Source organism: Bombina bombina, chromosome 1 (assembly GCF_027579735.1).
Source record: "Bombina bombina isolate aBomBom1 chromosome 1, aBomBom1.pri, whole genome shotgun sequence".
NCBI lineage: Eukaryota > Metazoa > Chordata > Amphibia > Anura > Bombinatoridae > Bombina > Bombina bombina.
This window is the reverse complement of record NC_069499.1, coordinates 917,838,954-917,853,401: the sequence shown is the minus strand read 5'-3', so window position 1 is coordinate 917,853,401 and position 14,448 is coordinate 917,838,954. Positions and strand designations below refer to the sequence as shown.

The following is a 14,448-nucleotide window of genomic DNA, read 5'->3' as shown; positions in this document are numbered from 1 at the left end:
TAAATTCCAAGAACTAAATCTCAAAATTCTTCAGAGGTTGTACCTCACACCCGCAAAATGCAAAAAAATATATAACCTCAACACTGCCCAGTGTTTGAGAAGTGGAGCTTCTGATGGACATATGGCCCACATATGGTGGCAATGTCCCAACTTGACGTCTGCCTGGTCTGAGATCTCACTCGAAGTAAGCAAGATACTAGAAATCCCCGTTACCCCTAGACCCATGTCTCTGGATTTTCAATAAAGCCCCTAAAAAATTCACAACGCTGCCGAAAGTACAAATACCACCATACACTATGTAATAGAATGTTTTACTTTATTGTCTTTCCTCCTTCCTATGCTTTATAGTGTAGCAAAAAAAAGTAACCTGTTGCCTGTATTTACATGTTTGTTTGTACATTGTATAATACTGGCTTTTAATACACTTTTGACTTTTGGAAAAAAACAAAACATTAACAGGTAAGGTAATTTAAAGTGATAATAAAGCCAATATTAAACATGCATGCCATTTTTAATACAGTTTTAAATTAATTTCTATTATCAAATTTACTTTCTTCATTTGGTATCCTTTGTTGAAAAAGAATATGTACATATCCTGCACTACTGGGATCTAGCTGGTGATTGGTGGCTACACACATTTGTCTCTTTTCATTGACTCAACAGATGTGTTCAGCTAGCTCCCAGTAATTCATTGCTGCACTGTAGCTGACTTTAACTATGTGTTTAGTCCCGTTGGATGCAATAGTGCAATAATAACATGCTCTACTAGAGCATTTTCCTTTTGCACTTTTATATCCATTCAACGTTTTGTCTCTCTTTTTTTTTTTATACTTACCATATTAGGTTAAGAAGATTTTTATATTGTTTAATATTTCTTTTTTTTAATTAGATGTAAGTAAAAACATAAGAAAATGTGTAATTAATCTTTCAAATGGTGATCCTCATAGAATTACTTTGTGAAAATTAAAAATTCTAATGTTACAGTTCAATAGACAATAAAAATAGAGAAATGTAAAATGTGTTTACAAAAACAAATGAAAGAATGCAGACTTGCAACATTTTGGTTAGAAAATACAAATGTAGGCAACATTCGTGGTTTTCAGTGCCCTGAATTATTCACCTAAAGGGTCCTGAATGTGCTGTAAAACAGGAGAGGTGGGCAGGACCCAATAAATCACATCTCATTACTAGGATTGCCAGGTGTTCGCTTTATTTTAAAGGCTGTCCAGTAACAACTGGACAACTTAATGTCTTGTTTTTAAAGTCCCCTGAGTAATAGCAAAGTTTGGGTTTGCTTTGTGTACGTACAACACATATATTGTATCAGAAAAGAAGTGAGAATGCATATTCACTACCCTGTGTTACTGGCAGTCAAGGATGTTAAAAACAAACAAAAAAAAAAAACATTGTCTTATGTTGTTACTGGTCAAGTGGAGTATAAAACACTGTTCTTTGTGTGTTACTGGTGGAAATTCAGAGTAAAATCTCTGCCTATGTTTTTTTGCTGGGAGCCGTAATGCATAAAACAGTTTTGTATGCACTACTGGTTGGCTGGGGGAGGAGTCAAATCACTGCGTTTCCGAAAAGCTAGAGGGGAAATCATTGCTTTGTGTGTGTTACTGTCAGCTTTAGGAATAGCCAATTATAGGATTCTATGTACCACCAGTGGCTGAACTCTTGCACATCATCTACTATTTTTGTGAAATTGAAGCAATAACCCTACCCCTGGCCAAGTCCTGAGACGTGGCCCTACGTTTGAGGAGCCCTGTATTAATATCTTCTTACATAACATTATAAATTGTATTTTGCTTCATAGTGTATCTTCTGGTAATAAAATATGTTCTATGTGTTTGAATACATATATTAAGTATAGTTTGCCTTACTGACCTGCATACATATTCTCCTCCAGGTGTGGAGCATCACATATCATAGCTGGCTCACTTTTGTTCTGCTGTTGTGGGCTTGTCTGATCTGGATTGTGCGGAACAGGCGTCGGTTTGCCATGCTGTGTTCCCCCTTCATATTGCTGTATGCTCTGACGCTCTGCAGCTTACAGTATGTCTGGAGTATGGATCTGGCTGAGGAGCTGCCCAAACAACTCGGCTTCATGAGACTTTCCCAGCTCGGCCTAGAACGGGCCCCGTATCCCTGTCTCAACTTAGGAGCAATGGTAAGTTGCCTGTTTGGCAATGATACACGGTAAAAAAAAGCGGAATTGTATATTTACATAGCAATATAATATAATAATGAAATGCTAATATAATAATGTAATATAATAATGAAATGCTAATATAATAATATAATATAATAATGAAATGCTAATATAATAATGTAATATAATAATGAAATGCTAATATAATAATGTAATATAATAATGAAATGCTAATATAATAATGTAATATAATAATGAAATGCTAATATAATAATGTAATATAATAATGAAATGCTCCGATACTCTGTTGTAATAGCTTTTATTGTAATATTCTTTATTAATTCAAGTGTATTCAGCCAGCCCCAGTGTATTGTGTGTACCCTGTTTTAAGGCAAAATCTAATGTGTAAATGTTAAAACCTCCTTTGACGTGCATGTCTGTGATTGGTTTTGTGCAATCTGCATAAATATAATAATGAATATTGAAGAGACACATAATACTTTTTTATAACAAAGAAATATTCTGTAATGCAAGATGGCACCATTCTCCCGTTCCAAAATAGTATACTAAAACTTGCTACTACTTAAATTTGTTGGTTGTTTAAAAAAACAAAAAAAACAAGTGGGTAACCACCTTCTAAGCTCCTATTGCACAACATAGGACCTGGGTTATTATATCAGTTATGTGGGCAGAAAAACTAACTGTTTGTTACCTTGAACCACAGACATAAATGCCCCATAATAATTCCATGAGAAAAACAAGTGATTTAAATTCAGATACTTGTGTGATGATGAAATGTAGCTACCATTTAAAACCAGAAAACTATGAATGCGTTTAAACCCTAATGCTGACAATACATTAATATAAGTGAATTACCATATATGTATATATGATTATACAATGAAATTAAAACATTAATGTGATTGTATGCACTACATAAAGCATATCTACCTGGTTCCTAAGAGAGCATCAACACCTTACAGGAAGTTAAAACTAAACCTCTTAAAACTAAACCATCTTTTCATGTTAAAATATGTTCCCTGTGTTCCAAAATACTTTTATACACATAAATTGCAGTGACCATGCCATGGTTGCATTACATTCTTATGAAGAGAAGCCTTGTGCTACAGCCATCTGAAATATTGGTTGTCTTTGCAGATGTTGTGTTGTGTAGTTGCAGTTCCAATTTAGCCATATAAATAGCCAACCAACCCATCAGTAAAGTGGTGTCCAGTGACGTATCTGATTTAGGTTTCCTTTCATAAAAGTCTAGGCAAAAAACTTTTGAGGAGGATCTGGAATTTCCAATTTAATGCAGTGGTTCCTTGGGTCACTTATATGATGTTAGGAGTAGTAAAAGGCACACATCTTGGGTGTCATGCTTTAGTGAATTTTTATTTTGGGCAAAATCACAGAATAAAAACTGGTGGAAAAAAACATCTAAGATCTAAAGCATTGCGGCTTGACCATTATGATTCTTGGTCACACACCTGTTTTAAACAAATTGTCCACTCCTATTGGTTGTTCTCCAACTTGGGAGAGTGGCAAGTAAAAGTAAATGTGTATATATACAGATAAACAAACTATGTAGCATAAAAATATTTCTATAAGAAATGAAAAATTAAACGTGTAAAAAAGAATTTGCTTTAACATCCTAAAGGCTAGATTACGCGTGGCGTGCTAATTGCACAAGCGAAAATGGGTTTATTGTGGTGCATATTACAAGTTGAAAGTAAACGTATTTGCTTGAGCACAAGTGAATTAAAAGGGATGTGAAACCCAAGCTTTTTCTTTCATGATTCAGTTAGACCATGCAATGTTATGCAACGTTCTAATTTACTCCTATTATCAATTTTTCTTCGTTCTCTTGGTATCTTTTTTAAAAAGCAGGAATATATATATATATATATATACACACACAAAAAATCTATATATATATACCCTGTGTATGTATATATATATATATATATGTGTGTTCAAGAATAAATAGAACATATTCTTCTATGTGAAGAACATTGGAATGTGAAACATTAATATTTCATATCGGGTTAGCGATTTTGAGAAAACACGATCGGGTTTGCACCTGGTTAAGGGCGTTAGTTTTCTCCACAACACTTTTTGCGCTCCATTGAAGTCTTTTGGGGAATACGTTAAAGTGGTTGCGATATTCGAAGTTCGAGTTAAAAAGATCCATATGAATAGTTATTTGTTTAAAACGGTCTCCCTATCACCACACCTAGGTGACATTTTAATTTGTGTTCATTAAGTAGCCTGTATTGCACTGAAGTTTCTTGTTAAAATGTTGATGCTAGCGCAGAGACATTAAAGGGATACTAAACCTAAATGTTTTCTTATTTACTCCTATTATCATTTTTTCTTCATTCTCTTGCTATCTTTAGTTAAAAAGCAGAAATGTAAACCCATTTTAGGTTCAGCACCCTGGATAGCGCTTGCTTATTGGTGGCTACATTTAAACCACCAACAAGTAAGCATAACCCAGGTTGAACCAAAAATGGGCCGGCTCCTGAACTTTACATTACTGCTTTTTAAATGAAGATAGCAAGAGAACAAAGAAAACTTGATAATAGGAGTAAATTAGAAAGTTGCTTAAATTTGAATGCTCTATCTGAATCATTAAAGAACAAAATTTGGGTTTAGTATCCCTTTAATTTAAGGGAATCGTATGATGGTGCTATACTGCCCATCATACTATTATAAGGGACTTTGCTTTGCAAAGTGCATGAAAAGGGGATTTCAAATAATTAGGGCTAGACGACAGTGCAGCGCAAAATTATTGCGCAATCAAAAATGAGCAAATTTGCCCATTTGATGGCGCACAATAAATAACCAGCCATTACAAGTGGCTGGTTATTGCTATTGCGATCTTGCGGTATCAATTAGCGCTCAGAATATTAACCAGAGATCACATCTCTGGTTCATTTTCTAAAAGTGCCCCAAAAGCCCTCAAAATAGAGGTCATTATCAAGTAGCATGTTTTTTTTTATCATAAAAAGCAACTGCACTAGACAGTTTTTGGGGGCTAAAGTTGGCGGGTGGGGTGTTAGCAAAAAAAAAACTGCGCTAAAAAGTGCCTTTACATAGCAGTCTATGGGAACTGTGTGTTCCTAGTAAATATATACTGTATGTATATGCTGATATACATATATATTTATGTGTTAATCATATATATTTATGTGTTATATAAGCATATACCTAAATATTTACAAATAGCTGCCATTGCTGAGCTACTTACCCCCTGAGCTGCACGAGTCCTGCATGAGAACGAGGCTCCCATTGTAGCCTATGGAAGTGCGCTCTCATGAGCTATGCGAAGGCGAGGTCGCATCCGCATTGTTTTCAACTTTGTAATACTAGCGCACATTAGCATTTCAAGAAAGCAATATTTAGCGCTCCACTTGTACTCTGGCCCTTAAAGGGACATGAAACCCAAAACTTTTCTTCCATGATTTAGGTAGAACATATAAATTTAAACACCTTTCCCATTTACTACTATTATCAAATTTGCTTAATTCTCTTGATATCATTTGTTGAAGGAGCAGCAATGCACTACTGGTTTCTAACTGAACACATAGGTGAGCCAATGGCAATCACTATATTTATTTATAAAATATTTTACCAGGAAGGATACACTGAAATTTCTCTCATTTTCAAGTATGTCCTGGGTGGTATATATATATGCAGCCACCAATCAGCAGCTAGAACCTAGGTTCTTTGCTGCTCCTGAGCTGTCCTAGATAAACCTTTCAGCAAAGAATAACAAGAGAATGAAGCAAATTAAATAATAGAAGTAAATTGGAAAATTGTTTAAAACTGTATTCTCTATCTAAATCATGAAAGAGATTTGTTTGGTTTCATGTCCCTTTAATGTGTGATATGTGCATGTACCTGGTACACAGCGCCACAAGGCTTACTAAGCAATCATCTCCCCTTTTAGTTCATAGATCTGCACTACTCATGTGCATGTATAGTACAGGCTACCACAGATGCTTTGTGATTAATATGCTGAGACTGTACAATCTCAGCATGCAACTTTTATCTATGTCTTGTTTACAGAGGTAATATTTTTCAGGTATTGACAAATCTCTGTATTTGAAATATTGTTGCTTATGCAAAACAAACAGTTTAGATCAAAATTTCTCTGTGTAACATATAAGATTGCCACCTTTTTCCAGGGGAAAAAAATACAAGACAAACTCATTAGCATTAATTTGCATAAATAATTATACAGCTGCATAAATGAAGAACTAAAGCTGCTAGGACTGATTTTTAAATGTAATTATCATTAGATCCCAACGCACTTAGACCGTGATAGCATCTTGATTTCTATATTTTTTCAGGCTTTACACCTATGGCCTCCGCCTGTATAAAGTGCCTTGCAGCTGTGCCAGCTGTCTTTAGATTTACTGCTAGTTAGTACACTATACTGCTAACTAGTACACTAGGGCAGCGGTCGCCAACCAGTGGTCCATGGACCACTGGTGGTCCACGAGAAAATGTTGGTGGTCCTTGACACCATCCAGCAGGAATTAATCTCCTCTGATGGTGTCACCCTTGTTGCGCCGAAACTCCGTACAGTGCCTGGCTGGACATCAGGGAAAACCGACTGAGGAGAACTTAAATTACAATCTTCCTACACACTTTGTGTAGTACTGCGCAACTTGCGTAGCTAGATTGTATTTTTAACTCCTGCCTGGCGCGCTGATCGGAGAAAGATGCTTCCATTCTAAAGCCAGCAGAGGTTGGTATAGTCTTGGCTTAAAATAGTGGAAATAAAGTATATTTCTTCCCTTTACCTGTCTCTTTGTAGTAGTTTTCCAAATTCCTTCAGATTAACTTACATCACTATTTGTCTTCCTCCCCTCCATCATCTTTTTTTTTTTTTATTCAATATTAGTTATTTTTCATTTAATAATTCTCCCGCGCAAAAAGCCATTTCACCTGAATTCCAGTAATTGCCATCCAACAGATCAGCCATATCCCACCAGTATTATAGTAATTGCCACTAACATCAGTCGTGGTTAGCTCACATGTATAGAGGTTTGTACCTTTTTTTTAAAAATCATGTTAGTGGTCCACGGGATTCAAAATTGTGAGTTTAGTGGTCCCTGTGGTCCGAAAGGTTGGCGACCCCTGCACTAGGGGACCAACATTTTTCTTAGACTTTTTGCATCTTTACTTTTCACACAAGCCATTTTCTTCTGTATTATAAAATAGTGAGATTGATTAAATTTCTGAATATTTTGTACTATTTAAAATGTTTTTGGCAACAGTAGATTATTTTGCTCTTGCCTTGCTGGGTTCATTCATTAAAATATGAATTTCATCCAAAATAAAGCTCCTCAATATTGTATCTGCCACCGCTCCTCATATTCTCCTCAGGCTCCTTTCTGTTATTTGTGACTGGATGCAATATTAATGTTTTTGAGTTTGTGTTTAATTAACATTGTGATATTTAATCTTGATAAACAATTCCTTATATGACGTTTGTTCATATAGAAGTATAGAATTTTGATTTTATTAATGATTTCTATTTGTTCATTTGTCTTACATTAGATAGAACAACAGCCATATCCTACTACATCTAGACACCAATCAGAAAGTTCTACCCAGATTCTGAACCAAAATGGGCCTGCTACTAAGCTTTACATTCCTGCTTTATCAAATAAAGATACCAAGAAAACAAAAAAAATTGATAATAGGAGTAAATTAGAAAGTTGCTTAAAATTGCATGCTCTGAATTATAAAAGTTTAATTTTGACTACATTATCCCTTTAAACCCTAGAAACCCAGCAAGACGGGGGCTCAATGGGCCTGTAACAGGTCATGAAAATACCCCTTAACTTAAAGGGACAGTCTACACCAGAATTTTTATTGTTTTAAAAGATAGATAATCCCTTTATTACCCATTTCCCAGTTTTGCATAACCAACACAGTTATAATAATATACTTATAACCTCTGTGATTATCTTGTATCTAAGCCTCGGCAAACTGCCCCTTTTTCAGTTCTTTTGACAGACTTGCAGTCTAGCCAATCAGTGCCTGCTCCCAGATATATTCACGTGCACAAGCACAGTGTTATCTATATGAAATATGTGAACCCTCTAGTGATGAAAAACTGTTAAAATGCAATCTGAAAGAGGTGGGCTTCAAGGTCTAAGAAATTAGCATATGAACCTCCTAGGTTAAGCTTTCAACTAAGAATACCAAGAGAACAAAGCAAAATTGGTGATAAAAGTAAATTGGAAAATTGTTTAAAATTACATGCTCTTTCTCTTGTTAAGTGTATCCAGTCCACGGATCATCCATCACTTATGGGATATTAACTCCTCCCCAACAGGAAGTGCAAGAGGATTCACCCAGCAGAGCTGCTATATAGCTCCTCCCCTAACTGCCATTACCAGTCATTCTCTTGCACCCAACGAATAGATAGGATGTGTGAGAGGACTGTGGTGATTATACTTAGTTTCATACCTTCAATCAAAAGTTTGTTATTTTATAATAGCACCGGAGTGTGTTATTCCTTCTCTGGTAGAATTTGAAGAAGAATCTACCTGAGTTTTTCTATGATTTTAGCCGGAGTAGTTAAGATCATATTGCTGTTTCTCGGCCATCTGAGGAGAGGTAAACTTCAGATCAGGGGACAGCGGGCAGATTAATCTGCAAAGAGGTATGTAGCAGCTTATTATTTTCTGACAATGGAATTGATGAGAAAATTATACTGTATGCATAAAACTTTAGCCTAATTTGCAGGGACTAGCAACAGGCTTTTTAATAACACTCAATTTATTAATGTTAAACGTTTTTTGCTGGCATGTAAAATCGTTTAATTTTCTGAGGTACTGGGTGAAAAAATGTTTTGGGCACTATTTTTTTCCACTTGGCAGTCGTTTTATTTAATTTATGACAGTTTACTGATCTCTCTCACTGTTATGTGTGAGGGGGAGGGGCCTTTTTTGGTGCTTTTGCTACGACTCAAAAAATTCAGTCAGAAGTTTATTGTCTTCCCTGCATGATCCGGTTCATCTCTACAGAACTCAGGGGTCTTCAAAACTTGTTTTGAGGGAGGTAATCACTCACAGCAGAGCTGGGAGATTGTAGTTGACTGTGATAAAAAAACAAAAACGTTTATTTCTGTATTTTTTTTTTTTTTTTCTGCTATCAGGGTTAGTTATCCTTTGCTAATGGGAGCAATCCTTTGCTAAAATTGTGTTTTTTACAAAGATTTGATGCTATAACTTTTCAGTTTATTAATTTTCAACTGTCATAACTTTTTCTGTGCTTCTTATAGGCACAGTACGTTTTCATATTATAGTAAATTACTTGAAAAGTATTTCCAAGTTGCTAGTTTATTTGCTAGTGTGTTAAACATGTCTGATTCAGAGGAAGATATCTGTGCTATATGTGCTAAAGCCAAAGTGGAGCCCAATAGAAATTTAAAGATTTACCATAAGATATGGCGCAAATACTTATATTGGTGCGAATCCAAGAGTTACTCATGGAGTAAGGTTAGGATTCCGAGGATATTGTCTTTTCTACAAGAAGGTTTAGAAAAGGGTTTATCCGCTAGTTCCTTAAAGGGACAGATTTCAGCTCTGTCCATTCTTTTACACAAACGTCTGTCAGAAGTTCCGGACGTTCAAGCTTTTTGTCAGGCTTTAGCTAGGATCAAGCCTGTGTTTAAAACTGTTGCTCCACCATGGAGTTTGAACTTAGTTCTTAATGTTTTACAGGGGGTTCCGTTTGAACCCCTTCATTCCATTGATATCAAGTTGTTATCTTGGAAAGTTCTGTTTTTAATGGCGATTTCCTCGGCTCGAAGAGTCTCTGAGTTATCTGCCTTACATTGTGATTCTCCTTATCTGATTTTTCACTCAGACAAGGTAGTTCTGCGTACTAAACCTGGGTTCCTACCTAAGGTGGTCACTAACAGGAATATCAATCAAGAGATTGTGGTTCCATCTTTGTGTCCTAATCCTTCTTCGAAAAAGGAACGTCTGCTACACAATCTAGATGTAGTCCGTGCCCTGAAATTTTATCTACAGGCAACTAAGGATTTTCGACAAACGTCTTCCCTGTTTGTCGTTTATTCTGGTCAGAGGAGAGGTCAAAAAGCTTCGGCTACCTCTCTCTCCTTTTGGCTTCGTAGCATAATACGGTTAGCCTATGAGACTGCTGGACAGCAGCCTCCTGAAAGAATTACAGCACATTCTACTAGAGCTGTGGCTTCCACTTGGGCCTTTAAGAATGAGGCTTCTGTTGAACAGATTTGCAAGGCTGCAACTTGGTCTTCTCTTCATACTTTTTCTAAATTTTACAAATTTGACACTTTTGCTTCTTCGGAGGCTGTTTTTTGGAGAAAGGTTCTTCAGGCAGTGGTTCCTTCCGTATAAAGAGCCTGCCTGTCCCTCCCGTCATCCGTGTACTTTAGCTTTGGTATTGGTATCCCATAAGTGATGGATGATCCGTGGACTGGATACACTTAACAAGAGAAAACATAATTTATGCTTACCTGATAAATTTATTTCTCTTGTAGTGTATCCAGTCCACGGCCCGCCCTGTCACTTTAAGGCAGGTAATTTTTCCATTAAACTACAGTCACCACTGTACCCTATGGTTTTCCTTTCTCTGCATGTTTTCGGTCGAATGACTGGTAATGGCAGTTAGGGGAGGAGCTATATAGCAGCTCTGCTGGGTGAATCCTCTTGCACTTCCTGTTGGGGAGGAGTTAATATCCCATAAGTGATGGATGATCTGTGGACTGGATACACTACAAGAGAAATAAATTTTATCAGGTAAGCATAAATTATGTTATCTGAATAATGAAAGTTTATTTTGGCCTAGACTGTCCCTTTAAAGCCCAGAAGCGCTCTCTGTGGTAATAATGATCACCTGGCGTTAATAATTGTGCCTTTATTTGAGTAGAAACTCATAGGAGTCCTTATGTGCATATCCCCAAAGACCCTTATTTATATGGGGATTACCCCTTCTTTTTACAAAGGGGTTAGAACAAAAAACATTCATAATATTGTTTACAACATTGCTTATTCAAATTTTAATAAAAATGTGCAGTTTATCACACTTTTTGTTGTAAATTTCTCACATTTCATGACATATATAAAAATAAAATGGTATAGTTTGAATCTCTTGGGCCTGCTGAAAAAATAAACAATATACAATTTGAGTGTCCCCCTAAAAAATGACCTACCGTGGGACTTAAAGTGATGGTAAACTCTTCCCTTTTTTTAAAAACAGATCCAGAATGTTGGTGATATTTTAGTTGTAATGAAGAAGCGCTATAACTTACTTTTTAATATAGTTATGAAATTCAAATACCCCACACTCCGCTGCCCACTTCAAAAGTCAATTTGTCTGTGAGTTTAACAGCTTGAATTTGTTGTCCAATCAGCGCTCTCCCCATATGGCACTTTTGTTGTAGCTAGAGCACTTATTAGACAATTTAAACTGTTAGCTCACAACAAAAAAAATTTTTTGAAGTGAGCGGCGGAGCGCAGGGTATTTTAATTTTACATCTATATTAAAAAGTAACTTATAGTGCATCTTCGTTACAACTTATGAATAAAACTCCATCTAAAATATCACCAACCATCCTGATCTGATTTTAAAAAGGGTAGAGTTTACCATCACTTTAAATCTGAACAGCAGCTAAAACTCCAAAACAGCTCAGCACAAGGGTGGATATGGCTCAGCAGTTAGAGTTAAAAATATTACTTATTTTCCCCTTAAAGGGGCAGTGTACACCAATTTTCATTTAACTGCATGTAGTAGACACCACTATAAAGAATAATATGCACATATACTGATCTAAAAATCCAGTGTAAAACCTTTAGAAAAACTACTTAGAAGCTCCCAATTTAACACTGTCAATGAGATAAGCCTGGGACACCCACTGAAAGGGGCTGATAGCAGAACCTCCCCTGAATATGAAAAAAAAAATTATACAAACAGAAGCAGTCTGAAGTCTGTATACATCAGAATACATCTAAACCTTTGGGGCTATATAAATGGATCATCTACAAAACATTTATGCAAAGAAAAATCTAGGGTATAATGTCCCTTTAAATGTCCCTTATTACTCCTGCTATTAAACACTTTCCCCATCCTTTTTGCTCTGTATGAATGTCTTATATTTGCATATACGAGATGAATTACCATACATCTATGGATAGCGGTCACGTGCACACTAATTAAACAGTGGTTTATTGATAAGCTAAAAATGATTTTCCATCACTCATATCAAAATAAGTATTTCAACATGCTGGAAACATAGAGATTTTTTTAGCCTGGAAAAAAGTAAACACTGTCTAAATTTAAAACTCAACTGATACATCCGTATTAGTTCTGTACTTCTTGTTAATACCCATTGGCAGAAAATGACAACTCCCAGAGCTCTATTGATGGAGAGGGACGCACATCTACAAGCCTGACAAGAAAATGTGCTATTATCTAGGACAGAGAACATTCATTGTTCAATATAAAAACAGTAATATATGTTTTTTTTTTCTATTTGAATGAAAACTAATAAATGAATAAATAATAAACTTTATTTAATTTGTTCTGTTCTTTCTTCTCAGCTTCTTTATACTCTGACTTTCTGGCTCCTATTGCACCAGTTTGTGACAGAAGAATTGCTAAAACGCAAGAAGGTGGCAACTGCTTTGGAGGAAGTGACAATAGCCAACACAAGTGGGTGAAGCATTAGTGTCTATATTATCTGTGTCTTCAGTTTGTATTGTTTTAGTACCCCCACCTCCAACAAATTAAGCAAATTTATGCCCCATATATGCCGTATGGGCAGAAGCTGGAGATGCCATTAGGGGCCATGCAAGACAGCTGGTGATCATTGTTTTGTTGTAAAATTCAGAAATAAAATGTTTGGGTAGCATCACAGTGGGAAGGTGTCTTGATATAGGACTTCCCCTTAGAGTTTGCTGCCTTCCTTAAATTCTGCTGCCTTAGACACAGGTCTGGTCCAAAATATGCCCGAAAACTGTAGTTTATGAACATGACACAGAGAAATTATAGCCATAACATTTCTAGACTTCTCCAGATGAACTCAGTACCCTTTTGCCTATCAAGTCTTATCTGTCTGTATTTTTATTTGCAAAAAAAAGTTCTGTAATTTACCTATAATACAGGTCACTTAGCTTCATGCATTTTAAGGAAAAGTTTTGTTCAGTCAGCAGACTCCTTTTTTAGGTCACGCGTACAGTACATTTTTTTTCTCTCTACATTTTAAGGGAATCGGATACGTAAAAAATGAAAGAGAAATCTCTTTTCCGTATTAAATAAAGTCACCTGTTTGACATTTTTGTTTGTCTTCAACAATGAATCCTCTAGCATGTCATAGGATAGATAGGGATGCATGTTTTTGTTTTTTGTTTTTTTGTTAAAGGTGACATGGAAGTCAAACTTTTACTTTTATGATTCAGATAGTGTGCAACTCTGGGACCTGCTTCAATATGATCTTTCAACCAAGGATACCTAGAGAGAAAGACATAAATTTGATTATATAAGTAAAAAAAATATGAAAATTGTACACTCTTTCTGAAACATGGAAGTTTAATTTTGATATCTATACCCATTGATATGTGTTTTTGTTTCTCCCTATAATGTGGTGATTGCCCTCTAGAGCAAGATAGTAATCTCTTTACCCTCCCAGGGCAAACAACAAACCGGAACCTACTGAAGTGTCTTGGAGAGCAGGTGATGAGTGTTTATGCCAAGTACTGGATCTATGTGTGCGGAGGCATGTTCATTGTGGTCAGCTTTGCTGGACGCTTGGTTGTATATAAGATCGTGTACATGTTTCTCTTTCTACTGTGTCTTATGCTATTCCAGGTGAGTCATTGAGAAGCTGCTGGGAGATTATTCCACAAGTAGACAATATATAGAGCATATGACCCATATTGAAATCTAGCTAGATTCTAAATGTAGTCCTACCAGGTCACCTGTTCTTCCTTAAAGGGACATTAAACAGATTCAATTATTTTAAATTTTAATTTTTTTTAAAGCTTGTTAAATAATTTAAGAACCAACAGGAAATTTGTGTATATGCACAACTCATTCCTAAAGAGAGATTGCTCACTGGCTAATAAGGACAACTAACAAAGCTCTATTGGTGGACAGTAACACACCACAAAAGCATACAAATAAAAGTGGTATTTTTCTCATCACTTGAACATCCATAAAAATAGTAATATTTTCATTTTAAAACCACATTTTTAAATCAAAGACAATATATATATATGGTAGTA

The 14,448-nt window shown here is 35.8% G+C and overlaps 1 protein-coding gene across 3 annotated transcripts in view; it reads left to right on the top strand.

The window, feature by feature from the left end:
* The window catches only part of PIEZO1 (piezo type mechanosensitive ion channel component 1), a 627,492-nt gene that overhangs the window by 405,842 nt on the left and 207,202 nt on the right, over positions 1-14,448 (top strand). For all 3 annotated transcript variants that reach the window (XM_053706596.1, XM_053705806.1, XM_053707404.1), the window contains 3 exons: positions 1,910-2,170; positions 12,766-12,877; positions 13,854-14,032. In XM_053706596.1, the coding sequence (XP_053562571.1) occupies positions 1,910-2,170; positions 12,766-12,877; positions 13,854-14,032 (552 nt within the window). The remainder of the gene's footprint in view (positions 1-1,909; positions 2,171-12,765; positions 12,878-13,853; positions 14,033-14,448) is intronic.